This window comes from Pelobates fuscus, chromosome 4 (assembly GCF_036172605.1).
Source record: "Pelobates fuscus isolate aPelFus1 chromosome 4, aPelFus1.pri, whole genome shotgun sequence".
Taxonomy (NCBI): Eukaryota; Metazoa; Chordata; class Amphibia; order Anura; family Pelobatidae; genus Pelobates; species Pelobates fuscus.
The window spans coordinates 170096108-170111405 of NC_086320.1; the positions used below are offsets into that span (position 1 = coordinate 170096108).

The following is a 15298-nucleotide window of genomic DNA, read 5'->3' on the forward strand; positions in this document are numbered from 1 at the left end:
GAGAAAGTCAAGCCCAGGAAAAATACATGAAACAAAGCAGTCACTACTCTGTCTTTTGTTTAAAGAAAACTAGATCAGAAATAAAGAAGAACAGATTCTGGAAGAGGAAGATTTGGAAAAGGTAAGTTCAGTGTGACAGTGCCACTTTAAGATGTGGGAACACAATCTAGATGCCTAAAAAACAGAATTGCTCAACACTGTAAAACTATTACAAACTGCTATAATGGCCACTCACTGTCCAAACATATTCTAATGCATACTAGCAACCCAGAATTGCTGAACACTGTTGAACGATCACTAACGGCTATAATGGCCACTTACTGTCCAAACATATTCTAATGCATAATAGTAACCCAAATCCTTTAAAGATTATAGGTATCTAGAAATACAATAGACCAGAGCTGGTGACATAAGGAAGATTTTAAGAAAAATGGAAATGAACAAGATATTTAACCTCAAAACCTTAGAACCAGTAGGACTCAATGCAGAGTTTAAATTTCTGTTTTTGTTTTTTTATTTCTTTTAAAATTGTATCTTTTATCTCCCCCCCCCCTCCTTCCCCATCTTCTCTTCTTTTATAATTTGCTACTTTACTGGCTCTTCACCAGAGGGCGGTTAGCTATTCTTTATACTTCCCTTGTCCTAGTAGTGTCTAGCTCATTAGTCATCAGTAGAGGGCATTTTCCGCTCATTTATTTATCACAAGATTTTCTTGATCGGCCTAATATTGTTTTTTCATGTATTTCCAGTTCCTTTGTCCCGCGATGAGCGGGTTCTAATGCGCATGCGCAGCAAATGCCACACCTGCATTAGACCTTCCCATAGGAAATCATTGAATCAATCCTAGGGGGAAAACATTGCAGTACCAAGTGTACGAAGTGCAAAAGGGACAGTGCACGCAGACCACTTCAATTAGCTGAAGTGGTCTGGGTGCCTACAGTGTCCCTTTAAACTTGAGGCGGACTTTATTACGTGGCGATACAAGTAGTAAAACAGTTTTATTCTTGATTTGTACATTTTACCACTTTTTAGGGATTTATTTTTTGTTGATACATTTCAGTAAGATTTACCCTTTTATTTAACTATATTTATTTTTCCTGGGAAAGATTCAATCAATGTATGTCTTTAGGTGGATTGTACCACTATGTGGTTTACTCTGAGCTTGTTGAAAGCTCCTTACATGGGACTGTGGTTTTTATGCACATTTACCATTTTGATTGATTACGACTACACTATTGGAGGCCTTATGATGTCCTTTTTCATTCCATATGTTTATCTGGATACATTGAGAGTATTAACAATTCACATATCAGTAGGCAGGAATTATACTATTATTTTTTTATTTAATCCATAAGAAAGAGGATACACCACACAGTTTACCACTCTTCATAAACTACTAGTAACCCAAGGTCTGATGATCCTAATTCACTATCTGCTGGGAGAAAAACCTGGGTATCTTCATAGACAGATCAGTGGCTAAGGATTCCTACTGCATGTACAAGTTCTCAATAAATCACCCTTTTCTAAAAGGTAATAAAGACACATTGACAAAACACAACTTCCAAAATAGCACAGTTTGCGGAAAATCACTCATCTGTAAAAGGTTGTTTTGTAGTCATATAAAGCCTTTTTGGAAATATTCATGCAAATGTGTGCTAATCTAAATCTGAACTAGATTTCTCTCCAGTATTGCTTCTACTACAACATTACTATTGGACTTTACATAATTATAAAAAAAGCCCTGTATGGTAAATAAGAATGATTCAGTGCTTTGTCAATGCTTCCAAAAAAAATATGGTAGCACCAGGGTGTGCACATTGATACCAGTTGCACATGACTCAATTTTTTCCTATTAACACTAGCAGGAGTTAGTCAAGGATACATGGTTGATCAAGTGGACTTTGATCTCTCATATAGAAACTTGGATTGAATGGATGTTCAATGTGATATGTTTAGCTGAGAATGCTTTTACTTCTGCAAATGCACAAATTTAGTTATTCTACTTTTGTCTAGTCTTTGTTAGATGCATGACCCTCTGTGAACCGCAAGGATCTTGCATAGGGAGGTTGCAGGTTCTCTTCCTGGGAGCCCATCTTCCATTTTCTATACTCTGTTAGCCTTCTATTTTGTTAACTTATTAACAATTTTATGTAATTGCTGAATTGTGACAATTTGACTTATGTTGTTCGATTATATAAATTGTTCTCATTGTATGTGAATAGTATATAACAAGTTATATTCTAAATAAACGTTACATCCTCTAGCATGTCATTTCATTAAGCAGGGCCCTCAACCCCTCTGTTCCTGTGAGTCCATTTGTCTGGTTACAATTATGTGTCTGTTAGCCCACCCATTGTACAGCGCTATGGGATTTGCTGGCGCTATATAAATAATAAAAACTAGCCTCTAATTAGCGATCTAAAGAAATACAAAAGCAGGTGTAATTGAGTAAATAAGAAAACTGGTGCAAATTAAGCAAGCTTAACAGAAGCTAGATTCTAAGAATGATAATAAATTGAATTTTTCCATGGTTCAATGGGAAAAATGCCATGTAACTGCTAGAATAAATAAATAAGATACAAGGTTAAAAATAGACCAGATAAAAAAAACCAAGGGTGCTTCAATCACCTACGTAAGTCACTCAGACACATACAAGTGAATAATAAACAGTTGGTGAGAGCACACTACACAAAGTAACACTTTACCCATAGCATTCAGAAAGTCTTTAAATTTTATCAACCCCTTATTTACTCCTGTAAATAAAATCTAAGAACAGAAAAAAAAAAAAAAAACGCACATATAGTAACGTTTAAGTCTAATTTGTAACTCAGACTTAAAAAGGTTTCACTCACATGTTTTTGAGCCACTTAACATAAGCTGGCTCAAACTACAGGCATGGATAATATCAACACGTTGCCTCCACACACCAGGCTGCTCCCCCTCCGCGGTCCTTCCGTTATATTTACCGTATATACTCGAGTATAAGCCGACCCGAATATAAGCCGAGGCCCCTAATTTTATCCCAAAAAACTGGGAAACTTATTGACTCGAGTATAAGACTAGGGTGGGAAATGCAGCAGCTACTGGTAAATTTCTAAATAAAATTAGATCCTAAAAAAAATATATTAATTGAATATTTATTTACAGTGTGTGTATAATGAATGCAGTGTGTGCGTATGTGTGTGTATGAGTGCAGCGTGTGTGTATGAGTGTAGCGTGTGTGTATGAGTGCAGTGTGTGTGTGCATGAATGCAGTGTGTGTGTATGAATGCAGTGTGTGCAGGGCCGGTGCAAGGATATTTGCAGCCGTAGGCAAAACATTTTTTGCCGCCCCCTCCCCCCCCCCATATGTCCTGACTTCCCCTCCTCCTCCCTCAGTGGTCCTTACCTCCCCACCCCCGTGGTCCTTACCCTCCCCTCCCCTAGTGGTCCTTACTTCCCCCTCCCCTCCCATAGTGGTCCTTATCCCACCCCCTCCCTCTCATAGTGGTCCTTATCCCCCTTCTCCCTCCCATAGTGTTCCTTATCCCCCCCCATCCCTCCCATAGTGTTCCTTATCCCCCCCCCCATCCCTCCCATAGTGGTCCATATACCCCCTCCTCCCTCCCATAGTGGTCCTTATACCCCCCCTCCCTCCCATAGTGGTCCTTATACCCCCCCTCCCTCCGTGGTCCTTATCCCCCCCCCTCCCTCAGTGGTCCTTATCCCCCCCCTCCCTCCCATAGTGGTCCTTATCCCCCCCCTCCCTCCCATAGTGGTCCTTATACCCCCCCCTCCCATAGTGGTCCTTATACCCCCCCCCCTCCCATAGTGGTCCTTATACCCCCCCCTCCCATAGTGGTCCTTATACCCCCCCCCTCCCATAGTGGTCCTTATACCCCCCCCTCCCATAGTGGTCCTTATACCCCCTTCCCTCCCATAGTGGTCCTTAACCCACCCCATCCCTCCCATAGTGGTCCTTAACCCACCCCATCCCTCCCATAGTGGTCCTTATACCCCCCCCCCTCCCATAGTGGTCCTTATACCCCTTTTTTTTGTTATTATTAATTTTTTTATTATTATTATTATTTTTATATTATTATTTCTTATTTTATTAATATATTTTTTTTTCGTCCCCCCTCCCTGCTTGATATATGGCAGGGAGGGGGGCTCTCCTTCCCTGGTGGTCCAGTGGCAGTTCAGTGGGGGGGAGAGGGGGGCTGGCAGAGCTGTAACTTACCTGTTCTGCAGCTCCTGTCAGCTCTCTCCTCCTCTGCGCCGTCCGTTCTGCTCTTCTGTCAGCTCCCAGTGTAAATCTCGCGAGAGCCGCGGCTCTCGCGAGATTTACACTGGGAGCTGACCGAGGTGCTGACCGGACGGCGCAGAGGAGGAGAGAGCTGACAGGAGCTGCAGAACAGGTAAGTTACAGCTCTGCCAGCCCCCCTCTCCCCCCAGTCTGTATTATGGCAATGCAAATTGCCATAATACAGACCTTGACTCGAGTATAAGCCGAGTTGGGGTTTTTCAGCCCAAAAAATGGGCTGAAAAACTCGGCTTATCCACTCGTATATATACGGTAAGTATTCCAGGATGCAAAGAATTGTAATCATTTTATTGGACACACTAAAAAATTGGGGTAAAAACAAACACTGGGTATAAATAAAAAGTCCAGTGTGCAAATAGTAAAGACTTGACGCGTTTCGGCCTGGGTCTTTATCAAAAGTCTAATCATCTTCCTCATTCCTAATCATTTAAATATGAGCATTTTTAATACTGGCAAATTTGCAGAGCTTTCAGTCCGAACCGGAAGTACATCCGAACCGGAAGTACGTCATGAGGCAGGGGCCGGAAGTTGCGTCAGACGCTACACCGTGCGAACCGGAAGTGGCATCGGAAGGAGGCCAGGGCATAGGATGCAGCCCTAATACCAGAAGTAGAAAGAAAATTGGTGCAAAAGCCAAAAAGGAAAAAATGCCATTCTACCTGTGTATGATTTACTGAGAAGATTATAGGCTTAAAAAGTAACTTTTAATAAATAAATCTAAAATAAAAATATATTAAAGAAAAATCATATGAACAACAGGAGTGGGTGGAGACTATACAGTGAGTAAAACTCTGACTACTTATACAAGCTGTAAAAGTGTATACATAACACTAATGCTGAAGCAGTACTGTTTTGCTAACATCAGTGTATTCCCAAGTAATAGAAGTGATAGTATATTATATATCACTAATAGCTCTCCCCTCTAATGAGCTTCACTGGCGAAACGTGCACGTCAGGGGCTCTGGACACATACTGACACATTATTGATGTCGGCACCTAACTCTCTGCTTATCAATTGCTAAATTACCGACATCAAGTTCTTTCATGTCCAGCATCTCAGGAGTGCATATTGGAGACTCTTAACACTAATTTTATGTGCTCTGTACATACTTTATTTCTCTTTCTTTTTCCTTTATTATGTTTATGGGGGGAGATTGATAAGACCAGGCATTTTATTAAGGGGTGCCCTCGAAGGCACAAGACTCAGGAATCTTTATTCTATATGCCTTCCTCTGTCACTGTCTGTATATTTTCTACTACCTAGGCAACCTGTTCAAAACTGTTTGCAAACCCTCTCTTTATACTTTGACCTACTATTTAGATGCAGCTAGCACTTAGGCAACTTGTGTGACTTTTAACCGGTTAACTGCTGCCTGTCAGCAGTCCTTCACAGGTGAGCTACTACTTTGTGCTCCACTGTGGTAAAGCATAAGATAACTCAGTGCAGGCAGCCGTTGTTACACTAGAATATACTGCTAGGTATCTTGGAGAAAAAACGGAGCCAGGTCAGCAACCCCTTATTTTACACTTTACTGCTTGACAGAAACCTTTATTTATTATCAATACGCTGCTATGATCTAGGCAGATTTTGTGATATTTAACTGGCTAATCGCCGTCTGTCAGAAATCTGTCTTAGCTGAACCATTATCTTGTATCTTTCAGAGGTTAAGCACCATAGAACATTATCAATTATTGTATGTTGAGCTTACCCATGTCGTTAGTTGTACTATCATGTAGGGATTTACTTATCCATAAATCTTTTAACTATTGACAGCACTGGTTTAGCAGTCGTCTTATCTCCCCCCTCTTGTTACAGCTATTAGTGATATATAATATAGTATCACTTCTATTACTTGGGAAAACACTGATGTTATATTGTAGCAAAACAGTACTGCTTCAGCATTAGTGTTATGTATACACTTTTACAGCTTGTATAAGTAGTCAGAGTTTTACTCACTGTATAGTCTCCACCCACTCAAGTTGTTCATATGATTTTTCTTTAATATATTTTTATTTTAGATTTATTTATTAAAAGTTACTTTTTAAGCCTATAATCTTCTCAGTAAATCATACACAGGTAGAATGGCATTTTTTTCTTTTTTTGTTTATTCTCTATGACATTCACTATTTAGGGGTTACCCCCCTTTTTGTGCCCTCTACCTTGTGATATCTAAATTTTGGCCCTAGGTTAATTCTTTTCATTTTCTTCGAATAATAAAATCAGAAAAGGGCGCCAAAACCGGACATATTTAAATGATTAGGAATGAGGAAGATGATTAGACTTTTGATAAAGGCCCAGGCCGAAACGCGTCAAGTCCTTGCTATTTGCACAGTGGACTTCTTATTTCTTTATACTCAGTGTTTGTTTTGACCCCAATTTTTTAGTGTGTCCAATAAAATTGTTATTTCAATTCCTTGCATTCTGGAATACTTGAATATAACGGAAGAACTACGGAGGAGGAGCAGCCTGGTGTGTGGAGGCCACGTGTTGATATTATCCATGCCTGTAGTTTGAGCCAGCTTATGTATAGTGGCTCAAAACCATGTGAGTGAAACCTTTTTAAGTCTGGGTTATAAATTAGACTTTAACTTTACTACTCTATGTGCATTTTTTTTCCTTTTCTTTTATTTTATATATAGGAGTAAATCAAGTATTGATAAAATTACAGACTTTCTGAACTCTAAGGGTACAGTGTTACTTTGTGTAGTGTGCTCTCACCAACTGTTTATTGTTTATGCAACTGCTAGAGATTAACTTCTCTGTAGCCACAGAATCAAGCCCCAGAATATACTAAATTAGGCAGTTAAAATCATACGAGGACACCTTTCTATTAATTACCCATTGCAAAGCATGTAGACCAGAGAGAAGGAGTAACAATGTATTGTGCGGTCAGGAATTAACCTCTAGCTATATTTATCTGCCTTTCCGAGCAAAAAAAAAAAAACTGCACAAGAAAAAGTAATTCAGTGTTAAAGTGGGTAGGTAGTGTGATAGTTTAATTTACTGACGGGATCCAGACCTTTGAAAACATTGCTTTCCCAAGAGCATTAAGGGGATTTAAAAAAAAAAAAAAAAGAAAAAAAAAATTATCAATAAGAAATTTGAAAGAGCAATACATTTAGCGATTAACCAGTCATATTTTAACGAACAATCAATGGAGTTACCGTATTTTTCGCTCCATAAGACGCACCTGACCATAAGACGCACCTAGTTTTTTGAGGAGGAAAACAAGAAAAAAAATATTCTGAATCAAATGTTGTACTAAACTATTTAATAAACTACCAGTATATCAGAATAATATTTCAACCATGTAAAGTGAACAGTGGCATTAAGTCAACAGTGGCATTAAGAACCATCATCACTGTCATTAACAAATGAAGAGAGACTTTAAGGTTTGAGTACTCTTCTAGTCTTCTGTGAACCCCAAGAACTCATCATTGCTAGAGTCAGAATTTAGGAAGCTCAGTTGCTCACAATCACTGACATCACTTTCTTCGCTATCTTCATATAAGATATCATCTTCATTTCCATCCAAAGCATTGCTAATGCCACATTTTTTGAATGACTGGACAACGATTTCCTCCTTCACAGAGTGCCATGAAGTTTTCACCCATTCACAAACTTGAGTGATAGTGGGCCTCTTCATTCGTCCAGCAGGTGTCAGATCATGATTGCCAGCAGCCATCCATTTGTTCCACTCTTCTCGCATAAAGAAAGTTAAATGGTTTGTTGATGGAAACGTTGAGAGGTTGCAACTGGCTGGTAAGACCTCCAGGAATTACAGCTAGATGAGTCTTCACTTCTTTAAAGCACTTTTTTGTAGTTTCACTAATATGTGCTCTAAACTGGTCAAGTACTAATAAGGCAGTTTTTTTCAGAAGCCCTCCAGGACGTTTGGACCACACTTTTTCAATCCATACTCTCATTCCATTTTCGTCCATCCATCCTTTCTCATGAACATGAACAACAACTCCTCTTGGAATCGCTTCTTTTGGAAACGTTTTCCTTTTGAAAATCAACATGGGTGGCAATTTGGTGCCGTCTGCACAGCAAGACAACACAACCGTGTAATGGGTTTTCTCATGTCCGGAGGTTTTCACGGTGATTGTTTTGGCACCTTTCAGATCAACAGTCCTATTAGATGGCACATCAAAGGTTAGCGGGACTTCATCCATATTCCCAATCTGGCCAATTTCATATCCATTTTTCTTCCTAGCATCAATGACAAATTTATGAAAAGAAAGAATCTTCGATTCATATTCTTTTGGCAGTTTTTGTGCAATTCTGGTTTTGGTGCGCATAGCAAGGCCACATCGCTTCATAAATCTGTAGCACCACGATGGTGATCCAATAAAATCGTGAATGCCTTTCTCTACAGCAATGCGTTTGGCTTCATATATTAGCATTTTTGTAGAGACTGAGAAGCCATTATTCCGGTGATTTGTGATCCATTCTTTCATGGCCACGTCTAACTGTGGCCACTTTGCAGCATGTACACGAAGAGTGTGCTTACTTTTATCCACTTTTTGCAGCTGATCCTCCTGTTTCCTCCACTCTCTTATCATTTTTTCAGTTGGAGGTGGCCCAAAATGTCTCTCCGCTGCTCTGTTTCCATGCTCCTTAGCATACTTTACTACCTCTAGTTTAAAAGGAATCTTATATGCTAGTCTTTTCTGCTTGCTCATCCTTGTATGTAGAATGGGGGAAGGTTTCTGCAAGAAAATACAGTGATGAAGGAACTGTCAGTAATGTACCGTATCTCCAATGTGTACCACTGAGCGCTGACCATACCTTTAAATAATGGCATCATAGCAAACATACGTAGTACCGTAAGTGACATCTATAAAATTCCACAAGGAAAATAAATGTGCAAATTCAACTTGCACTTTTCAGAGAACTGCCCCATTAATCTGATCCCTGACAATTTAAATAAAATTAATATTATATTCAATATATATTAATGTACGGTAATTACCGTACATGTTGTAATATGTTGTAATATATTACAACATTTTGTGGGAATATAACAGTGTTTAATCAGCTATGGGTTTTGATCACTGCTAACAGTGCTGTTTAAGTGAGGAAAGCTAGGTGGCGATAGATCTCTTACCTCAAATCCCAGCAAGACCACTGCTGTTGAAGTGAGGGAAGCTAGGTGGCGATAGATCCCAGCAAGACCACTGCTGTTCAAGTGAGGTAAGCTAGGTGGCGGTAGATCCCGGCTACGAGCGAGTGGGGAAGAAGCACGGTGCTGGACAGACGCAATACCAGAACCCCAGGAGCCTCCTCTCTGCCGCACGGAACCCCAGAAGCCTCTTCTCTTCCGCACGGAACCCCATGAGCCTCCTCTCAGCCGCACGGAACCCCAGGAGCCTCCTCTCTGCCGCACGATCCACATTTCATCCCTGCACTCCGGCGTTTTGACTCAAGGTACCACACATTCGCTCCATAAGACGCACATACATTTCCCCTCACTTTTGAGGGGAAAAAAAGTGCGTCTTATGGAGCGGAAAATACGGTATATAGGACATTAACAAAGTAAAATACAGATTTGGACACTTTAAATTTGATGTTGTGATTGGTTATTTTAGATTATTCACCCATACACATTGCAGTGTTGCACAATTTCACTTATTGCTTGAGAACGACACATAAGTAACAAAATGTTACCATTTCACTTTGATAGCTGTATAAACCATCTGAATTGATTGCCGAGGACTTTTATTTTTGTTATTATAAAATACATGTGATGTGTTTTTGTGACACATTAGGCTCTAGTTTCTATAAAATGTATCTATTTGGATTTTAAGACTCCACATTTATTTCATGTGAAGTAATATATTTCTCATACACCTCTAATAAAAAAAAAAAAAAAAAAAATAATAATAATAATTACCAAAATTGGTTTCTCAATGGCTGGAATGGGGACATTATATTCATCAGATCCCAATACAACGGTACACAATGCATTGCTTTTTTTTTTTTTTTTTTTTTTTTTTAAATCAGTAAATTTATTGCAGCAGCTTTCCCAATGAAGTGGGATACCACTAACATAATGGATATTGTTTAATGCACAATATATTTGGCTATATTGGATATGATGGTTGATTAATGTGTCAGATGCTTTTAGAAATGTTGGATGGATCACCAAGCTAATACAATCAACAAAGATTTAGGATCCTGAAAAAAGGTTAAGAACCACTAAAACAGAATAGTGTGACAAAATTAGAGAGTACTTGAACATTTAATACCAGTTGGTTAAATAATTTACCATTAGTGATACTTGTTAATTATAAACAAAAAATTGAAGACAGGAGCACTCTCTGGGAATTTTCAAATTTGTATTAATAAAAAATCACCACCTCTACATCAACGTTTCGACCCTTCTGGGCCTTTATCAAGATAATAACAGTGTCAAAAAATGCCTATATATACAGTGAAACTAAATGTATAACTTACCCCATCTGTGTGAAAAGTTTTCTATCCACTTCCGTGTTCCGTGACTGTGCGCATGCGTATGAACGTGTATCCGTGCGTGATGACGTGATCAAAGTGCGACCCGGTGCGTCTGCGTGTGAACGTGCAATAGTGCGTGCTAACGTCATAATAACGCGCACCGGACACCTACTGTGTATATATATATATATATATATATTTTAAATTAGTAGTACTAGGATATAAAGTTAGGCCTGGAAATATTTATACACGGACACAATTTTCATAACTGTGACTCTGTATGCCACCACAATGGATTGAAATTGAACAACCAAGATGCAATTGAAGTGAAGAATTTCAGCTTCAATTCAAGGGGTTGAACAAAAATATTGTATGAAATGCAACCTATTTCATACACAGTCCCCTTGTTTCAGGGGCTCAAATTTAATAGGAGAAACTAACACGATCCTAAGTAAAATGTTAATTTTTAATATTTTGCAGAGAATCCTTTGCAGGCAATGACTGCTTGAAGTCTAGGACACGTGGACATCACCAAACGCTGGGTTTCCTCCTTTGTGATACTTTGCCAGATCTTTACTGCAGCTGTCCTCAGTTGTTGTTTGCTCATGGGTCTTTCTGTCTTAAGTTTTGTCTTCAGAAAGTGAAATACATGCTCCATAGGGTTGAGATCAGGTGACTGACTTGACCATTGATGAATATTCCACTTTACTTTAAAAAACAACTGGGTTGGGGGCAGAGCCAGCGTCTAAACGAGCCAGACGTGTCTCGGAGCTGCTCCGCAAACGGGTCTGAGAACGGAGAAATACAAGCCGACATGGCCCTCGGAACAGACCCACGCAAGCTTCTACCCGATCCCCAGAGACATGGGAAAGAAAAATAAACTGCGACTCATAAAATTTGTTGTATTATTTGCCACTACTCGCAAAAATAAAGAATTAAAAAAAAAAAAAAAAAAAACTGGGTTGCTTTCGCAGAATGTTTTGGGTCATTGACCCATCTGTAAAGTGAAGTGCTGTCCAATCAACTTAGCTGACTTTGGCTGAATCTGAGTACACAATATATCCCTATACTCTTCAGAATTCCACCGACTACTTTGGTCTCCTCAATGAACACTAGTAACCCAGTTCCACAGGAAGCCATACAAACCCATGCCATCACGCTATTCCTGAACCCTTCCTCCAATGTTGATGTGAATACCCTCAAATTAAAGCAGAGAAACTGCACTTTAAGCCATTATTATTTATTATTTAACTAGAACTTGAATTTATTTTTGGTTAACAGCCAAAATAACAAAACTTGTGTCAGTGTCCAAATATTTATGGACCCAACGGTATATTATAGATTTCCTACGCTATATTTAGGGAGAAATGTTGACAAGTCCACAATTAATAACCAAGAGCTATAAGTTCAACACTCCCTATTAGGGATCGACCGATTATCGGTTTTACCGATATAATCGGCCGATATTCGGTATTTTCGGCAATATCGTTATCGGCCAATAGGGATACCGATATTGCCGATAATACCTCCCAGGACCGCCAGGCTCATTACAAGCCCGGCGGTCCTGGGGGGGCGGGCAGCAAGCATTTACTCACCTCCCTGCAACTCCTCCAGGTCCCCAGTGTAAATCTCGCGAGACCTGCGGCCAGCTCTGACGGCCGCGGGTCTCGCGAGATTTACACTGGGGAGCTGGAGGAGCTGCTGGGAGGTGAGTAAACGCTTGCTGCCCACCCCACCCCCCCTCCCCTCGCTAAACTAATGCCACTGGACCACCAGGGATTAACATATCCCCCCTCCCTGGCAAGGAAACAAGCAGGGAGGGGGGACAACAAAAAAGAAATAATAATTAAATATATATATATAAAAAAAAAATAATATAAAAATAAAAAAAAAATTATTAAAAAATGCCCCCTCACACATACACTATTATTATACACATACACTACACAAACACACTGTGTATATAATTCAGTGTGTTTGTATAGTGTGTGTATATATAATGCAGTGTGTTTGTATAGTGTGTGTATATAATGCACACTACACAAACACACTGTATTATATACACACACACACACAGCATTATATACACACTATACAAACACACTGCATTATATACACACACACTATATAAACACTAAACAAACACACTGCATTATATAAACATTACACAAACACACTGCATTATATACACAGTGTGTTTATGTAGTGTATTTATATAATGCAGTGTGTTTGTGTAGTGTGTTTATATAATTCAGTGTGTTTGTGTAGTGTGTTTATATAATGCACACTACACACACACTCTGCATTATATACACACACTATACAAACACACACACTCTGCATTATATAAACACACTACATTCACTATACACACACAACACAAATACACACACTCTGCATTCCTTATATGCACACACTACACAAACACTTTGCATTTAGTATATACAGCATTCACTTTACGCACACTACCCACACACTACACAGACACGCTGCTTTCATTATATACACACTAGACAAATACACACTGCATCCACTACACAAACACACACTGCATCCGCTACACAAACACACACTGCATCCGCTACACAAACACACACTGCATCCGCTACAAACACACACTGCATCCGCTACACACACACTGCATCCGCTACACACACACTGCATCCGCTACACACACACTGCATCCGCTACACACACACTGCATCCGCTACACACACACTGCATCCGCTACACACACACTGCATCCACGACACACACATACACAGCTCCCCTGTCTAAACACACTGCATCCACTACACGTGGCATGTATATTTTGTGCATTTACCTTTAGAAATAGTTTTTTATTTTCCAAAATGGTAAATGTACAGAATATCGGCAAATTATATCGGCTATCGGCCTGAAAGTTCACAGAATATAGGTATCGGTATCGGCTCTAAAAAATCAATATCGGTCGATCCCTACTCCCTATTACAGCATCAATTTTCTATGTGCATTTTAGCAATATATCAGTTTTTCCCTCTCATCACTACTTCACCTTCATAAAAAAAATATGTCCTATTTCCCTGCAAGGAATGCTAGACGTACATGAAGAACAAACAGAATAACAATAAATAAAAGTTAACTAACCTCTGGATTCAGGGAATTATTCTCAGATGATTTTGTGGAGAGTAAAATGTGCGTGAATCCATCTTGTTTCCTGACAACGATGTCTCTATACCGATAAGCACTTTCTGTTTGTCTCACACTGAAGCGTAGCCTCTTATCAAAGGGTTGATCTCTTCGGTCATCAATGAATCTCCTTTTGCCTGTTACTGCGGTCACTGAGGTCTGTATATTGCTGGTACCGTTGGCTGTGAGAGCTTCCATGAAAGTAGAAGTACCTGTAAACAGATGAAAATGAGTTTTATATCAAATATGTACCTATTTTAAAATGGGTGGAGATCTCAAGATGAAACGAACACACTACTTGAAAAAAAAAAAAATTTATTTATATATTTCGTGTGAATGATGGGGGAAAAAACCCCCGCAAAAAACACCACTAATTTATATTTTAGAACCAATTTCCCCAATATATTTATTGCCAAAGAAATAAAAGTGTAAATGTCTGTCTCCTTATCAAACTTAAAAAATAAGAAGTTTTTTGTAAGTTTATTCTGTTAGAAGGACACACTACGCACCGAGACCACTTCATCTCACTGAAGTGGTCTGGGTGCAATGTACCTGTCCCCTTAACCCTGTAATGTAAAACATTGCTGTTTTTGAGAAACTGCAAGGTTTACATTGCAAAAGTTAAGACTGTTAAGTCTACCAGACAGCCACTCGAGGTGCTTTCTGCACGGAGTTTAACACCTTGAAATGATGCTGGAAGACCTCACGCTTTGCAAATCATGAGAGGAAAGAATTGATTCAATGCTTTCCTATGAAGAAGGCCTTATACGTTCTATTACAGAATAGTAATACACTCCGGCATCACTAAGAGAGATCACTGCTCCCTCGCTGCCTGCATGCCAGCCGCCCCACTGGACCAATGGAACTCCATGCAGGCACTCCTAACGGTAAGGGGGCTGGCTGGAGTAAAATGTAAAGTGTGTCAAGTTGTGGGTCAGTGTGTATTTGTGTGCCACTATGTGCCAGTGTGTGTGTATATGTGTTTCAGATACATATACACACACACTGACACAGAGATACACACACTGGCACATACAAACACAGATACACACACTTTGAAAAATAGATCCATATACCTTGACACACAGATACACACTGTGTGTCAAGGATCTGTGTCAGTGTGTGTATCTGTATGCCACTATCTGCCAGTGTGTGTGTTTATCTGTGGGTCAGATTCATACACACTGGCACATTCAAACACAGATACACACACACACACACAGATACATACATACACACAGATACACACTGTGTGTCAAGGTGTGTTTATCGTTATGATTTTATGTGCCAGTGTTTGTGTGTGTGTGTATCTGTGTGTCAGATATACACATACACCTTGATACAAAGACACCTACAAACACAAATATACA

General features: G+C 39.5%; 1 protein-coding gene across 1 annotated transcript in view; it reads right to left on the minus strand.

Annotated features, from left to right (window-relative positions):
- CDYL (chromodomain Y like) overlaps positions 1-15298 on the minus strand; it is an 86187-nt gene that overhangs the window by 15777 nt on the left and 55112 nt on the right. Inside the window, exon 3 of the mRNA XM_063451760.1 lies at positions 13887-14140. Coding sequence (XP_063307830.1) covers positions 13887-14140 — 254 coding nt within the window. The remainder of the gene's footprint in view (positions 1-13886; positions 14141-15298) is intronic.